The following is a 13,728-nucleotide window of genomic DNA, read 5'->3' as shown; positions in this document are numbered from 1 at the left end:
ACAGCTCCTGCACTCTACAGCTTCCTCCCACACAGGAGCTTTTCCTTGAACAAGCTCCACATTTCTAATGTGTCCACCCCCTGCAGTTTCCTTCCCCATCCTATGCTCCCTAAATCTTGCCTAATCTTATCGTAATTGCCTTTCCCCCAGCTATAACTCTTGCCCAGTGGTATACACCTATCCCTTTCCATCACTAAAATAAACATAACAGAATTGTGATCGCTATCACCAAAGTGCTCATCTACTTCCAAATCTAACACCTGGCCAGGCTCATTACCCAGTACCAAATCTAATGTGGCTTCGCCCCTTGTTGACCTGTCTACATACTGTGTCAGGAAGCCCTCCTGCACACACTTGGACAAAAACTGACCCATCTATAGTACTTGATCTATAGTGTTCCCAGTCAATGTTTGGCAAGTTGAAGTCCTCCATGATAACTACCCTGTCTCTCTCACTCCTATTGAGAATCATCTTTGCTATCCTTTCCTCTACATATCTGGAACTATTCGGAGGCCTATAGAAAACTCCCAACAGAGTGACCTCTCCTTTCCTGTTTCTAACCTCAGCCCATACTACCTCAGTTGACGAGTCCCCAAACATCCTTTCTGCAACTGTAATACTGTCTTTGACCAACAATGCCACATCTCCCCCTCTTTTACCATCTTCTCTGTTCTTACTGAAACATCTAAATCCTGGAACGTGCAACAACCATTCCTGTCCCTGCACTATCCATGTCTCCGAAATGGCCACAACATCGAAGTCCCAGTACTAACCCATGATTCAAGTTCACCCACCTTATTCCGGATGCTCCTGGCGTTGATGTAGACACACTTCAAACCAACTTCTTGCTTGCCGGTGCCATCTTGTGTCCCTGAAACTTTATTTCAGACCTCCCTACTCTCAACCTTTTCTATACTCGAACTGCAATTTTGGTTCCCATCCCCCTGCTGCATTAGTTTAAACCCACCCGGATAGCCTTAGCGAATTTCCCCCCCAGGATATTGGTACCCCTCTGGTTCAGGTGAAGACCATCTTGCTTGTAGAGGTCCCACCAACCCCAGAAAGAGCACCAATTATCCAAGAATCCAAAAAAATCCCTCCTGCACCATCCCTGTAGCCACGTGTTCAACTCCTCTCTCTCCCTGTTCCTCACCTCACTAGCACGTGGCATGGGCAACAAACCAGAGACAACTCTGTTCGTCCTAGCTCTAAGCTTCCATCCTAGCTCCCTGAATTTCTGCCTTAAATCCCCATCTCTCTTTCTGCCTATGTCGTTGATGCCTATGTGGACCACGACTTGGGGCTGCTCCCCCTCCCCCTTAAGGATCCCAAAAACACGATCAGAGACATCACATACCCTGGCACCTGGGAGGCAACACATCAACCGTGAGTCTCTCCCATCCCCACAGAACCTCCTATCTGTCCCCTAACTATGGAGTCCCCAATGGCTACTGCTCTGCTCCTCTTCCCCCTTGCCTTCTGAGCAGCAGGGACAGATGCTGTACCAGAGACCTGTGCCCCATTGCTTTTCCCTGGTGAGTCGTCCCCCCCAACAGTATCCAAAACGGTACACTTATTGTTGAGGGGAATGGCCACAGGGGATCCCTGCACTGCCTGCTGGTTCCCTTTCCGTCCCCTGACCGTAACCCATCTGCCTTTTTCTTGTACCTGAGGAGTGACTACCTCCCTGTAACTCCTCTCAATAATCCCCTCTGCCTCCCGAATGATCCGAAGTTCATCCAGCTCAGGCTCCAGTTCCCTAACACAGTTTTCGAGGAGCTGGAGTTGGGTGCACTTCCCGCAGATGTAGTCAGCAGGGACACTAGTGGTGACCCTTACCTCCCACATTCTGCAGGAGGAACATTCAACTGCCCTGACCTCCATTCCCATTATTCTAAATTCCCAAAGAGACTAGTTACCTTACCAATCTGGCGCACAGAACCTTTTTATTTTGTTAAGAGGAGGGGGGTGGATGGGAGACACTACCCAAGTAGTGTTTCGGGTAACGCAACCACACAAATATATATTACCTCACTTACTCAGCAGTCCCGTGTCTGCTCCTGCTCAGCGTAGACTCCGCCTATTCATGAGGTAAGTTTTTGAAACAGTAACTCACCCTCCCGGCAGCTACCTGGTCGACGCTCCTGCTCCTCCTGCTGCTGAAACAAAAATGGAGGGCCCCGACGCTCGCAGTAAGTTTTTGAAACAGTGACTCACCTTCCCAGCAGCTACCTATGTAGACAGGTGGAATGTACTTTTTTAAAATAATCACTTTTTTCAATACTAGGCATTGCTTATCTACCATCAAACCTTTTAAAGTATTTTTCCAATCCAGCATCATCAATTTCCTCCTCATAACTTTGCATTTGCCCCCATTTAGATATAACATCTTAGCTTCAGGTTGAAGTACATCATCTTCAAACTTGATGGAAAATTCAGCCATGTTATGATCACTGTTCCCTAGTGTTCTTTTACACGAGGATTATTAATTATCACTTTCTCATTGCACAAATGAGATCTAAATTACCTTATGCTTCTTCCACGGCATTGATGCTTATTAGATTTATCCAGTCTACATTCAGATTGAAGTTACTGATGATTACTGCATTCCCCTTGCTGTAAGCAATTTTCATTTCCAGATTTACACTGTGTCCTTTCATTAGCTCTACTGATTGGTGGCCTAGAAACCACTCTTACTAATGTTTGTTGCTCTTTGCTGTATTTCAGACAAGGTCAAAAATCATTTGACACCAGGTTATAGTTCAACAGGTTTATTTGAAAACACAAGTTTTCAGAGCTCAGGTCCTCCCTGTGTGTGATAGAGGGTATAAGGCACAGAATTTATGTGAAGAAAGGTAACAACCCTAAAACTGGCCACCTCGTGTTGAATCTTTAATCAGTTAGGAAGGAGACTACTGATTAAAAGGCAAAATCCAGATTCTTTTCAAGTCATTGCCCCAAGATTATTAAAGGTTTTAACAATGTATACAAGAAGTGACACCTCAGGTCAGACAACGCATTGTAGGTGTGAGGTCTTCATTAGAATCTATGTTTTAGACTGGGGTCAGATTTTTTTCAGCAAAACGTGTATCTGCAACTACACAAACCTCTTGGATGAAATAATTCAAGCATGTGTCTGACTGTGTGAGCGAGAGAAAGGATGAGAGATTGTGCGTATGAGGGATTGTGTATGTATGTGTGAGTATATAGTGTGATGGAGTCACCTGAAGTGCAACGTGAATCCAAAATCACCAGTGAGGCGGCCTTTAGGGGTATGGATCTTGGCTATCAGCCTGTGCTCAGCGATCTTGTGTTGTTGTGTATCTTAAAGTCCATCTTGGAAGATGGTTAACTGAAGATTGAAGGCTGAATGCCCTTGACCCCTGAACTGCTCACCACTGGGAGGGAACATTCCTGTTCGGTGATCATTGTCTGGTGTCCACTCATCCGTGTCATAGCATCTGCACAGTCTCACCAATATACAACACCTCGGGGCATCCTTGCCTGCATCATATGAGATAGACAATATTGGCAGAGTCATGAGTATCTGCTATTTGTGTGGTGGATGGTGTTCTCATGTGTGACGGTAGGATCCATGTCAATGATCTGACATGTCTTGCTGAGATTGCCATTGTAGGGTTATGGCTGATGTTGTCCCAAAGGTTGGGTAGTTTGCAACCAACAGTGGTCTGTATAAGGTACGGTGGTTGTTTGAAGGAGAGAAGTAGAGGCTTAGGGAAGATCATGGTGAGGTACTCATTTTCGTTGATAATGTGTTGAAGGCTGCAAAGAACATGGTGCAGTTTCTGTATTTCAGGGAATTACTGGAGAATTGTTGGTTGTACCTCTGAGGAGGTAATTACGGTTTTTCACTGTGGCATAACAGAATTGGCAATTGGTGAGCTGAGCATCATATCCTGTTCTTAGGACGACATCCTTTAACACCTTCAGGTGTCTGTCATGTTCCTCCTCATCTGAGCAGATTCTGTGTATTTGTCGGGCTTGTCTGTAGAGGATGGCTTTTTTAATATGTTTCGAGTGGAAGCTAAAGAATTGCAGCATTGTAAGGTTATCCATGGGCTTACAGAAGAGTGAGGTACAGATGTGCCTATCCTTGGTGGAGATGTGTGTGTCCAAGAATGAGACTGACTCAAAAGAGTAGTCAATGGTAGGTCTGGTTGTGAGATGAAACTTGTTGATAACCTCGCCATGAGGCTAAAGGTAGAAAATGTCGTCAATATATCTGGTGTATAGTGCTGTTGGAGGTCTCGTGCAGCAAAGAAGAACTTGTGCATGAAAATGTTGGCATATTGGGGTGCAAATCTGGTCCCCGGGGTATTCCGTGGTCTGAATGAAGAACCGGTTGTCCAAGTTAAAGATGTTACGGTCAAGGATGAAGCGCATGAGTTGCAAGATGGCATCTGGAAATTGGCAGTTGTTGGTATTAAGTACTGATGCAGTTGCAGCGATGCTGTCATTGTGGAGGATGCTGGTGTAGAGTGCTGAAATTTCTACAGCCTTCCAAAGATTCAAGAAAGCCAACACACTTAAACATCCCATCTATTGGGCAATGGGACCCTGTGTGAAAACTTCCCGGGCTATGTCAAGGGCATCTTGAAACCCATTGTATAAAGAACCCCCAGCTCCCGTCATGACACCACAGCTTTCCTACAGAAACTCAGCATCCACAGACCAGTCAAACCAGAAACAGTCAGTACAATCTGTGCACTACAGGTGACTCCACCACACTACAAAATACACCCCCCCCCCGCCACGCACACACACACTTACACAGATCCTCTCTTTCTCACACACAGTCTCATACATGTACACTCCTCACACTCTCACTCTTAAGTGTGCACACACACAGACACACATGATTTATTTCACCCAAGATGTTTGTGTAGTTGCAGATAGATTGTGCTGCTCAAAAAAAACCAGACCCCAATTTAAAACATAGACAGATTCCACTGAAGACGTCACACCACAATGCACTGTCTGACCTGAGGTGTCACCTCTTGTTTACGTTGACAAAACCTTTAATCATCACGGGATAATGACTTGATCTGGAAGGAATCTGGATTTTGCATTTTGACCAGCAGTCTCCTTTCTAACTGATTAAAGATTCAACAAGAGGTGGCCAGTTTTAGGGATGTTACCTTTCTTCATATAATTTCTGTGTCTTATGCCCTCTCTCTCACACTATACCTGAGGAAGGAGCTGAGCTTAGAAAGCTTGTGTTTTCAAATAAACCTGTTGGACTCTAACCTGGTGTCATGTGATTTTTGACCTTGTCCGTCCCAGTCCAACACTGGAAACTCCACATCATATTTTTCAGACAAGAACTTCAGCAATCAATGCACAGGAGAAGTTGAGGATGGTGGTGTTGAAGTAAAGCATAGTCTCATTTAAACTGTTTTGGAAACTGATACTGTTCTTGAATAATTTTGCCAAGAGGTATTAAGGTAACCAGGGGACAATGGATAGATTCATCCAAGAAATATCCATTGCAGCAAATATAAGATGGGTAAGGCTGGAACTAGGGGATGGCGTATGCGCCACCCGGGCAAAAATGGAGAGATAGAGGAGGTGGTGTGATCAAGAATGCTAAAACTACAACAGTTGAGGAATAAGATGAGATACTGCACTGGTTGGATAGATTGCAATTGCTGATACTGATTACAACTCTTCATTTGTGGCAAGGGCAGAATTTGTATGTAGAGTGTAGGCTTGAGGCTTTAGCTGCATACAATTATCCTATCGGTCCTATAAGGGAGATTTTGAAGCTGGTGAAGTCCACATTGATACCATTGGGCTGCAGGGTTCTCCCCTTACCCCACCGCATCCCAAAACCAGCCCAGTTCGTCCCCTCCCCTCACTGCACCACACAACCAGCCCAGCTCTTCCCCTCCCCCCACTGCATCCCAAAACCAGCCCAGCCTGTCTCCGCCTCCCTAACCTGTTCTTCCTCTCACCCATCCCTTCCTCCCATCCCAAGCCGCACCTCCATCTCCTACCTACTAACCTCATCCCACCTCCTTGACCTGTCCGTCTTCCCTGGACTGACCTATCCCCTCCCTACCTCCCCACCTATACTCTCCTCCCCACCTATCTTCTTTTCTCTCCATCTTCGGTCCGCCTCCCCCTCTCTCCCTATTTATCCCAGAACCCTCACCCCATCCCCCTCTCTGATGAAGGGTCTAGGCCCGAAACGCCAGCTTTTGCGCTCCTGAGATGCTGCTTGGCCTGCTGTGTTCATCCAGCTTCACACTATTATATTGGTGAGCTTTATTCATTTGTAGTTGATGTTTGCCTTGTACAGAATTAAATAGGAATATAATCACCCCAACAAGTAATTCAGCATAACTCGACTGTCTGAATCGCCTCCTACCTCAAATGGGTTTTGCAGTATAATTTTCTATTCCCTTTTCTCTCATACACATGTTCTTTTTTTATTATTGCAGCTTTGCCTTCCCATGATGAGTTCCACATTCTAATCAATGAGGAAAGAAATTTATCTGAATTTTTGCAAGGACCAAATGGCCTTCTGCTCTTCGTTCCCTGTTGGATTTAATCAATTTTGCTATTTTCTGACTGATAGTTTTAGAGTTTACCACCAGCAGAACTTTCTCTCCCTTGACCAACCTATTCAACGTAGAGAAGTGCAAATTATTGCACTCAAGAAAGAAAGAAAGAAAGAAAGTCAAGACACATATTCTCTGGATAGTGCTGAAATAAATGAAGGACTTCGGAGATTTTACAGGCTCAACAATGTGGAGTAGCAGATAATATAGCCAATACTACACTGAGTCATCAAACCAAAATATAGGAAGTTGTATAGTACCCTGTCTGACCACACATTAAGTACTTATATTTCACAAACCAGTGGGGAACTAAAGAATTAACAACAGGAAGAGCTACTTCATTAAAAAAAAAACCACTGGACTTTATTGGATTTTAAGCTAGACCCTGAACTAAGACAGGCTGATTTAAACAATTAAATGCTTAAATAGGTGACTGTATGGTACATCTTGCTGAATAAATTAAGGTGGATGAAATATCTTCTTCATCAGTAATTATTTAGTGAAGTGGTCTATATTAACCAACCATATTTCCCCTGGTAGAGACTAATTTTGTGCAATCATGGTGCTGCTTTGTTAAACTAGGCCTCAAACCCATGAATTTTCCTCGGATTAATGTAAGGACATCAATGAAAGTATATTCGTCCTCAAATAAGGAGGCATGAACCGTCCATAGTATACTAAATATGATCTCAGCAATGCCCTGCATTCCATTTCTCCTTGCAAGAAAGGCAACCTCCTCCACAGATCTCCATTTTGACATGGTGGTGAGGCCTGTGTGCTCCATTGATGTTTGAGTCATGCTTCTTGCTCTGGGTAAGGTTACTGATTTTGGTGAGAGATAAAGGCGAGATGCCAGAAAGTCCTCAATGCAAAGCAGGTGAAGGAAGACTACATATCACTGGCTGTGAAGGCTGCAGTGGCCAAGAGGTCATGATTGCTGTGGTACATCATTGCAATCTGACCATGAACCCATCAAGATCATGTGGACTGCACAGGCTTCTATAAGGATCCATTTGCCAAGTCCCAGATAGGACTGTGAATTTGGGAGTCTTTAGTCAAGAATCTGCACACAAGTTGGACATCGTTGTGACTAAGCAGTCCTCTTCTGGATACCCTCTGTTCTCCCCAAATACAGAAGGGAATAGAAACAGTGCCACAAGAATAGACCGTCCCACTTTCTCCTGGCTGGGGAACTCCACTATGCAGGATCACCAACTTTGTGATCAAGAAAATTAAAACTAAAATTTTACAACTTGGAATCTTATATCATTTGCGATTAATCTTAGGAGTGACTATAAGAAGAACTGCAATCATATCACATGTACCATCAAGACTCCAAATTGACACCGCTGCTTTGATGGTCAGGGACAGCTGAAAGAAGAAGCAGGTTGTATACTGTCTACTCTGAAAGCGGAACTGACAGTGACTCTGATATCCATGGAGTTGGTTTTCACAGTTGCAACACTTGGATAAACTACCACAACTATCCAATTGTACAAATGAAAGGCACGTTACACAACACTTCCAGTTCATCCATAAAATGATGTACCATAGCCATGAATTGAATATCTCAAACCCTTGATTCAGATCAATGTATGAAAAGAGACGTTCTACTCTGACCTTGATGAAATCCTCCCTGCTATCCAAACTCTACCATTTCAGCCTTCAACAAATTACAACAATGTGTATTTGACAACAAAAGATATTCACTACTTATTAAAAGCAATGTCATTATCACACTCCTGTACTGCAGTGAGACTGATGCCATGTATCAGTGATACATAATAACACAAGACAAATTTCATCAGCAGTGCCTGTGCCGCACTCTCTGGATTCACTCGGAGGATCATTGAACAAAAGCTGGTGTCCTCATGAGGCCAGCTTGACAAACATTCAGGTAAAATCAACTATGATGACTAGACACTGACCAAATGGCTGCAAGTGTCTCTCTTCTGAAGTCATTTTCTCCTAAAATTCAAATGGCCAGCATTCCAATGGGGAGAGTGAAAACTCTACAAAAACACTCTGAAGCTCTTCTTAAAGCATGGCAACATTGACAGTAATGGCTCTTTATGAGTTCAAATATTTTAATAATGAAGCAGAGTTGTTGCAGAGAAGCAGAAGAAAGGAAGTAAATTGTGTACTCCAGATTCCTCTCCCATGTGGGATTTCCTGTCCCTTGTATCCAAAGGTCTGTAGGTCAAGAAGCAACCTCTTCAGTCACACAAAGACCCAAGGCAGAAACTTGCTTTCCTGAGTAGATGTCATCCTTCATTCAAGGGATAACTGACAAAAAAAGTTGCATCGGTCTTGCCAATTCATTTGTGTCTACATACTTTTTTTTGTATTGCACATACAAAAATACCCAAATCCTCAACCATAAAGTTCTGTATCTCTCTCCACTTAAATATTATTCAAATTGAAAGTTTGAGAAGAATTGTAGCTCAGGTTGTGGATGAGATTGTAGACTTGCTCACCGAGCTGGTGTGTTTGATTGCAGATATTTCATTACCCTGCTAGGTAACATCATCAGTGCACCTCCAGTGAAGCACTGGTGTTCTGTCCCACTTGTTATATAAAGGCATATAAATAACAAGCGGGACAAAGCACCAACACTTCATCAGAGGTGCACTGATGATATTACTTAGCAGGGTGTTGAAACATCTGTAATCAAACAGCTTGGTGAGCAAGTCCACAATCCCAATATTCTACTTTTCTATTCTTCAAACCAAACTGGATATTCTCATATTTTCCTACATCGTACTGTAGTCTACAAAATATAGGACAGTCTCTCAGCCTGTGTTATGAAAATGGTTGGGACGGCAGGGTGGCTCAGTGGTTAGCACTGCAGCCTCACAGCACCAGGGACCCAGGTTCGATTCCAGCCTTGGATAACTGTCTGTGTGGAGTTTACACATTCTCCCCGTTTCTGCATGGGCTTCCTCCAGGTCCTCCGGTTTTCTCCCACAGTCCAAAGATGTGCAGGTTAGGTGGATTGACCATGCTAAATTGCCCGTGGTGTTCATGAGTGTGTGGGTTATAGGGGGATGGGTCTGGGTTGGATGCTTCAAGGGGCGGTGTGGACTTGTTGGGCCGAAGGGCCTGTTTCCACACTGTAGAGAATCTAATCTAAAAAAATTCATGATTATTATGCATTTGATTTTGAAGGATCTTTGAGATACCCGAAATTGTTTTTTGTAAGGTCAATGAAAAGACCCATGAAAATTTTTTAACACAAGGCATTTCTTGGAAACCCCGAAAAATGATGCTACAAAATTTCTGGGCTTGGCTATTTGAACTCACTTAAAGGAAAACATCTGATTGTTTCTGGACTGAATTTTGTAGGTATTCTGTTTAGACAATGTTTGCTAGTCTGGAACAACAAGGTGTAGAGCAGGATGAACAGAGCATGCCAAGCAGCATCTTAGGAGCAGGAACGCTGATGTTTCGGGCCTAGACCCTTCATCAGAAATGGGGGAGGGGAAGGGGGTTCTGAAATAAATAAGGATAGAGGGTGAGGCGGATCGAAGATGGATAGAGGAGACGATAGATGGAGAGGAGACATACAGGCCAAAGAGGCGGGGATGGGGCCAGTAAAGGTGAGTGTCGGTAGGGAGGTACGGAGGGGAGAGATCAGTCCAGGGAGGACAGACAGGTCAAGGGAGTGGGATGAGGTTAGTAGGTCGGAAATGGGGGTGCGGCTTGAGGTGGGAGGAGGGGGTAGGTGAGAAGATGGTTAGGGAGGCAGGGATGAGCTGGGCTGGTTTTGGGATGCAGTGGGGGGAGGGGAAATTTTGAAGATTGTAAAATCCACATGGGAACCCTGCAGCCCAGTGGTATCAAAGTGGAATATGAGTTGCTGTTCCTGCAACCTTCAGGTGGCATCATTGTGGCACTGCAGGAGGCCCAGGATGGACATGTCGTCTGAGGAATGGGAGGAGGAGTTGAAATGGGAGGTGCAGTTGTTTATTTGGAACTGAGCATAAGTGTTCTGCAAAGCGGTCCCCAAGCCTCTACTTGGTTTCCCTGATGTAGAGGAGACCACAACAGGTACAGCGGATGCAGTATACCACATTAGCAGGTGTGCAGGTGAACATCTGCTTGATGTGGAATCTTCTTGGGGCCTGGGATGGCGGTGAGTGAGCAGGTGTGGGGGCAGGTGTAGCACTTCCTGCAGTTGCAGGGAAAAGTGCCAGGTGTGCTGGGGCTGGAGGGGAGCGTGGAACGGGCAAGGGAGTCACGGAGAGAGTGGTTCCTCCGGAAAGCAGACAAGGGTGGGGAGGGAAAATTGTCTTTGATGGTGGGGGGGTCGGATTGCAGATTGCTAAAGTGTCGGAGGATGATGCGTTGGATCTTGAGGTTGGTGGGGTGGTACGTGAGGACGAAGGGAATCCTGCTTTGGTTGTTATCGCGGGGAGAGGTGTGAGGGATGAACTGCAGGAAATGTGGGAGACGCAATCGAGGGCATTATCAGCGGCGGGTGAGTGTGGGGGGCGGCGGTGGAGTTGCAGTGCAGTCCTTGAAAAACGAGGACATCTGGGATGTCCGGGAATGTAATGCCTCATCCTGGGAGCAAATGCAGTGAAGGTAAAGGAACTGGGAATACGGGATGGCATTTTTGCAGGAAGGTGGGTCGGAGCAGGTGTATTCTAGGTAGTTGTGGGAGTCGTTAGGCTTGAAATGGATATCCTACCTGCTCTCGTTTTTTTCAACAAAAGTGAATCACGTTGCACGAATCATGCAAGTTGCAATTTTTAAAAAGACACTATATACGTCTCAGAGCAGCAGGATGCTGCTTGGCCCAATGTGTTGATCCAGCTCTACACCTTGTCATTCTCAGATTCTCCACCATCGGGCATTTCCTACTTTCACTGTATACGTCTCTCCGATAAGATGCACTTCGCCGACAGCCCAACAAACGGACCGGTCACATTGACCGTTGAGCGCGCACGCGCGGTTTGTCCAGCTGTTCGCACCTGCGCAGTATTGACCAAGGATTCGTAATGGCGACGGTGTCGACGATGGTGATGTCGGAGTGTCAACTCGGGATTGCAGGCGGTGGTGTCGGATTGAACGCATTCAGCGAGGCAGGGGGAGGAGGTAGTGGTCACAATGGTTCTGGATCGGTCCAGCCGCCTTGGAACAGGAGTCTAGAGAGAGCGTTGGAGGAAGCCGCTGCGACGGGAGTGTTGAGCTTAAGCGGGAGGAAACTGAAGGAGTTCCCCAGGAGCGCGGCGAACCAGGACTTGACGGACACCACGCAGGCGGGTAAGGGAGAGCACGCACTCGGGCAGCCTACTTCGCCAGGGCGATGGCAGCTTAGATCCAACGGAAATGTTTTGGGAGGTGACCAATGTAATTTAAACGGGGCGGCGCGTGCACAAGCAGCGCTGTGGCTCGTGTGTCCGAGCTCTGGGACACGCGCACGGGTGGAGACCTAGGCGTGCGACACCAAGGGTCGCTCGTCAGTGGTTCTCTGACTCCGCCCTTGGTCACTAACCGGTGATGCAGTAATTTGCTGTTTTTGGTGCTCGTGCCTGAGTACTTTGAAATTAAGTTACGACAAAATGTAATTTTCACAACGTCAGAAGCGTAATTCTGGATTGATTCCATCTGTATCGTTCATGGTAGATTTATTGTTGTGTCGGACCATGAAGAGTCAAAACACCGATCCAGCTGAAGGCAGGGAAGAGCCAACAATCCATACTACTTTTCATTTGTTTAAAATGTTGCATTAACCGTCGTTCGTGTAATTTTAGGCACTTATTTCTACTCCTGCGGTTTTAACCACCTATTCTGTTTCGTCCCTTGCATGATTTTTCCAATTCTTCCTCCTGTGTACTTGGACGAAACTGAACGTTTTCTTGAATCAGTCATGCATAAATATCATTTAACCCATCCAGCCGATCTGTCCAATAAGCCCAGTCTCACCTCCGGATTTCAGACGATTGTCAGGAGTATTAATGTTTGGAATGATACAATGATAGTAATCAATAATAACATTACAGTTAAGTCAGTATCTGGTTTATTGAACCGGATCTTCAGATTTTTAAGGCTCGTTAGCAATGCCGTGATTCTACCCGCTTTTCTCTGGTGGCTTTCATGACATTGGCAAATACTCTACGGGTAAAAAATGCCAACTTTGATTAGTTATATTTTACAAGAGAGACTGCCCTACAGTAGCTGGGTAAATTCATAATTGGATGAAATGATAGAAGCTCATTGGACAGTGTTGAAAACGACATGATTACAAGTTATTTATACAGTCTAGGGAAGAGGCCGACTTAGAGTTATAGAGATGTACAGCACAGAAACAGACCCTTTGGCCCAACTTGACCATGCTGACCTGATATCCTAGATAAATCTAGTTCCATTTGCCAGCATTTGGCTCATATCCCTCTAAACCCTTTGCCTGTCCACTGCATCTCCAATTTTGGTGTCATGTGCAAACATATTAAATATACCTTCTATGTTCACGTCCAAATCATTTATATAAATGATACTTGTTTAGAAAATGCCATAGATGTCAAAACAGAAAACTAAAGCTAAAAGGTTAAGTGCACAAATGCAGAAGAAAAAGAACTGATTTGATTGACTCAGAAATGTAAAGAACAGCAGAAGGTAACAAAGCAGCCAGTAAGAACTACAAAATAGAAATGTCAAAGATGTGCATAAAATGCCACTAAAACTGCAAATATTTTTAGAATTATGTTACAAAAAAGACTGTTAAGAGCTTTGTGGATGAGCTGAAAATATATGATCAATGATTTTAAAAGGAAATTGGTCAATGGGATTGACTGCATTAGTGGCATGCACCTGTAATCCAGCGATTTTTGGAGGATGAGATGATTGAATTCTTGAGACCATGTTCTGTCTTAGGGCATCCTCTTGTGGTACTGCCCCTACCCTTGTACCAGGAGGCCAAGGTTCAAGCCTCACCACCTCCAGAGGTGTGTAATAACATCTCTTAACAGGTTGATTAGAAGAAAAATGTTGCTGAATAAAGAGCTTTCGTTGACACACTGAGTTAAATGGCTTGCTTCTGTGCCATTATGACTCTTTTTAAATTAAAACAAAGAAAGGGGGGAACATGTTGCATACTTATTTGACATTATTATTTATAGCCAAGGAAGAGAAGGATGGC

The 13,728-nt window shown here is 44.7% G+C and overlaps 1 protein-coding gene across 3 annotated transcripts in view; it reads left to right on the top strand.

Annotated features, from left to right (window-relative positions):
* The first annotated feature begins 11,572 nt into the window (after window positions 1-11,572).
* The window catches only part of lrch3 (leucine-rich repeats and calponin homology (CH) domain containing 3), a 170,952-nt gene continuing 168,796 nt past the window's right edge, over window positions 11,573-13,728 (top strand). For all 3 annotated transcript variants that reach the window (XM_048541803.2, XM_048541802.2, XM_048541801.2), the window contains exon 1: window positions 11,573-11,852. In XM_048541803.2, coding sequence (XP_048397760.1) covers window positions 11,588-11,852 — 265 coding nt within the window. In that variant the 5' untranslated portion in view covers window positions 11,573-11,587. The remainder of the gene's footprint in view (window positions 11,853-13,728) is intronic.

Source organism: Stegostoma tigrinum, chromosome 14 (assembly GCF_030684315.1).
Source record: "Stegostoma tigrinum isolate sSteTig4 chromosome 14, sSteTig4.hap1, whole genome shotgun sequence".
NCBI lineage: Eukaryota > Metazoa > Chordata > Chondrichthyes > Orectolobiformes > Stegostomatidae > Stegostoma > Stegostoma tigrinum.
The sequence above is the reverse complement of the archived record's forward strand: the minus strand, read 5'-3'. Positions and strand labels throughout refer to the sequence as shown.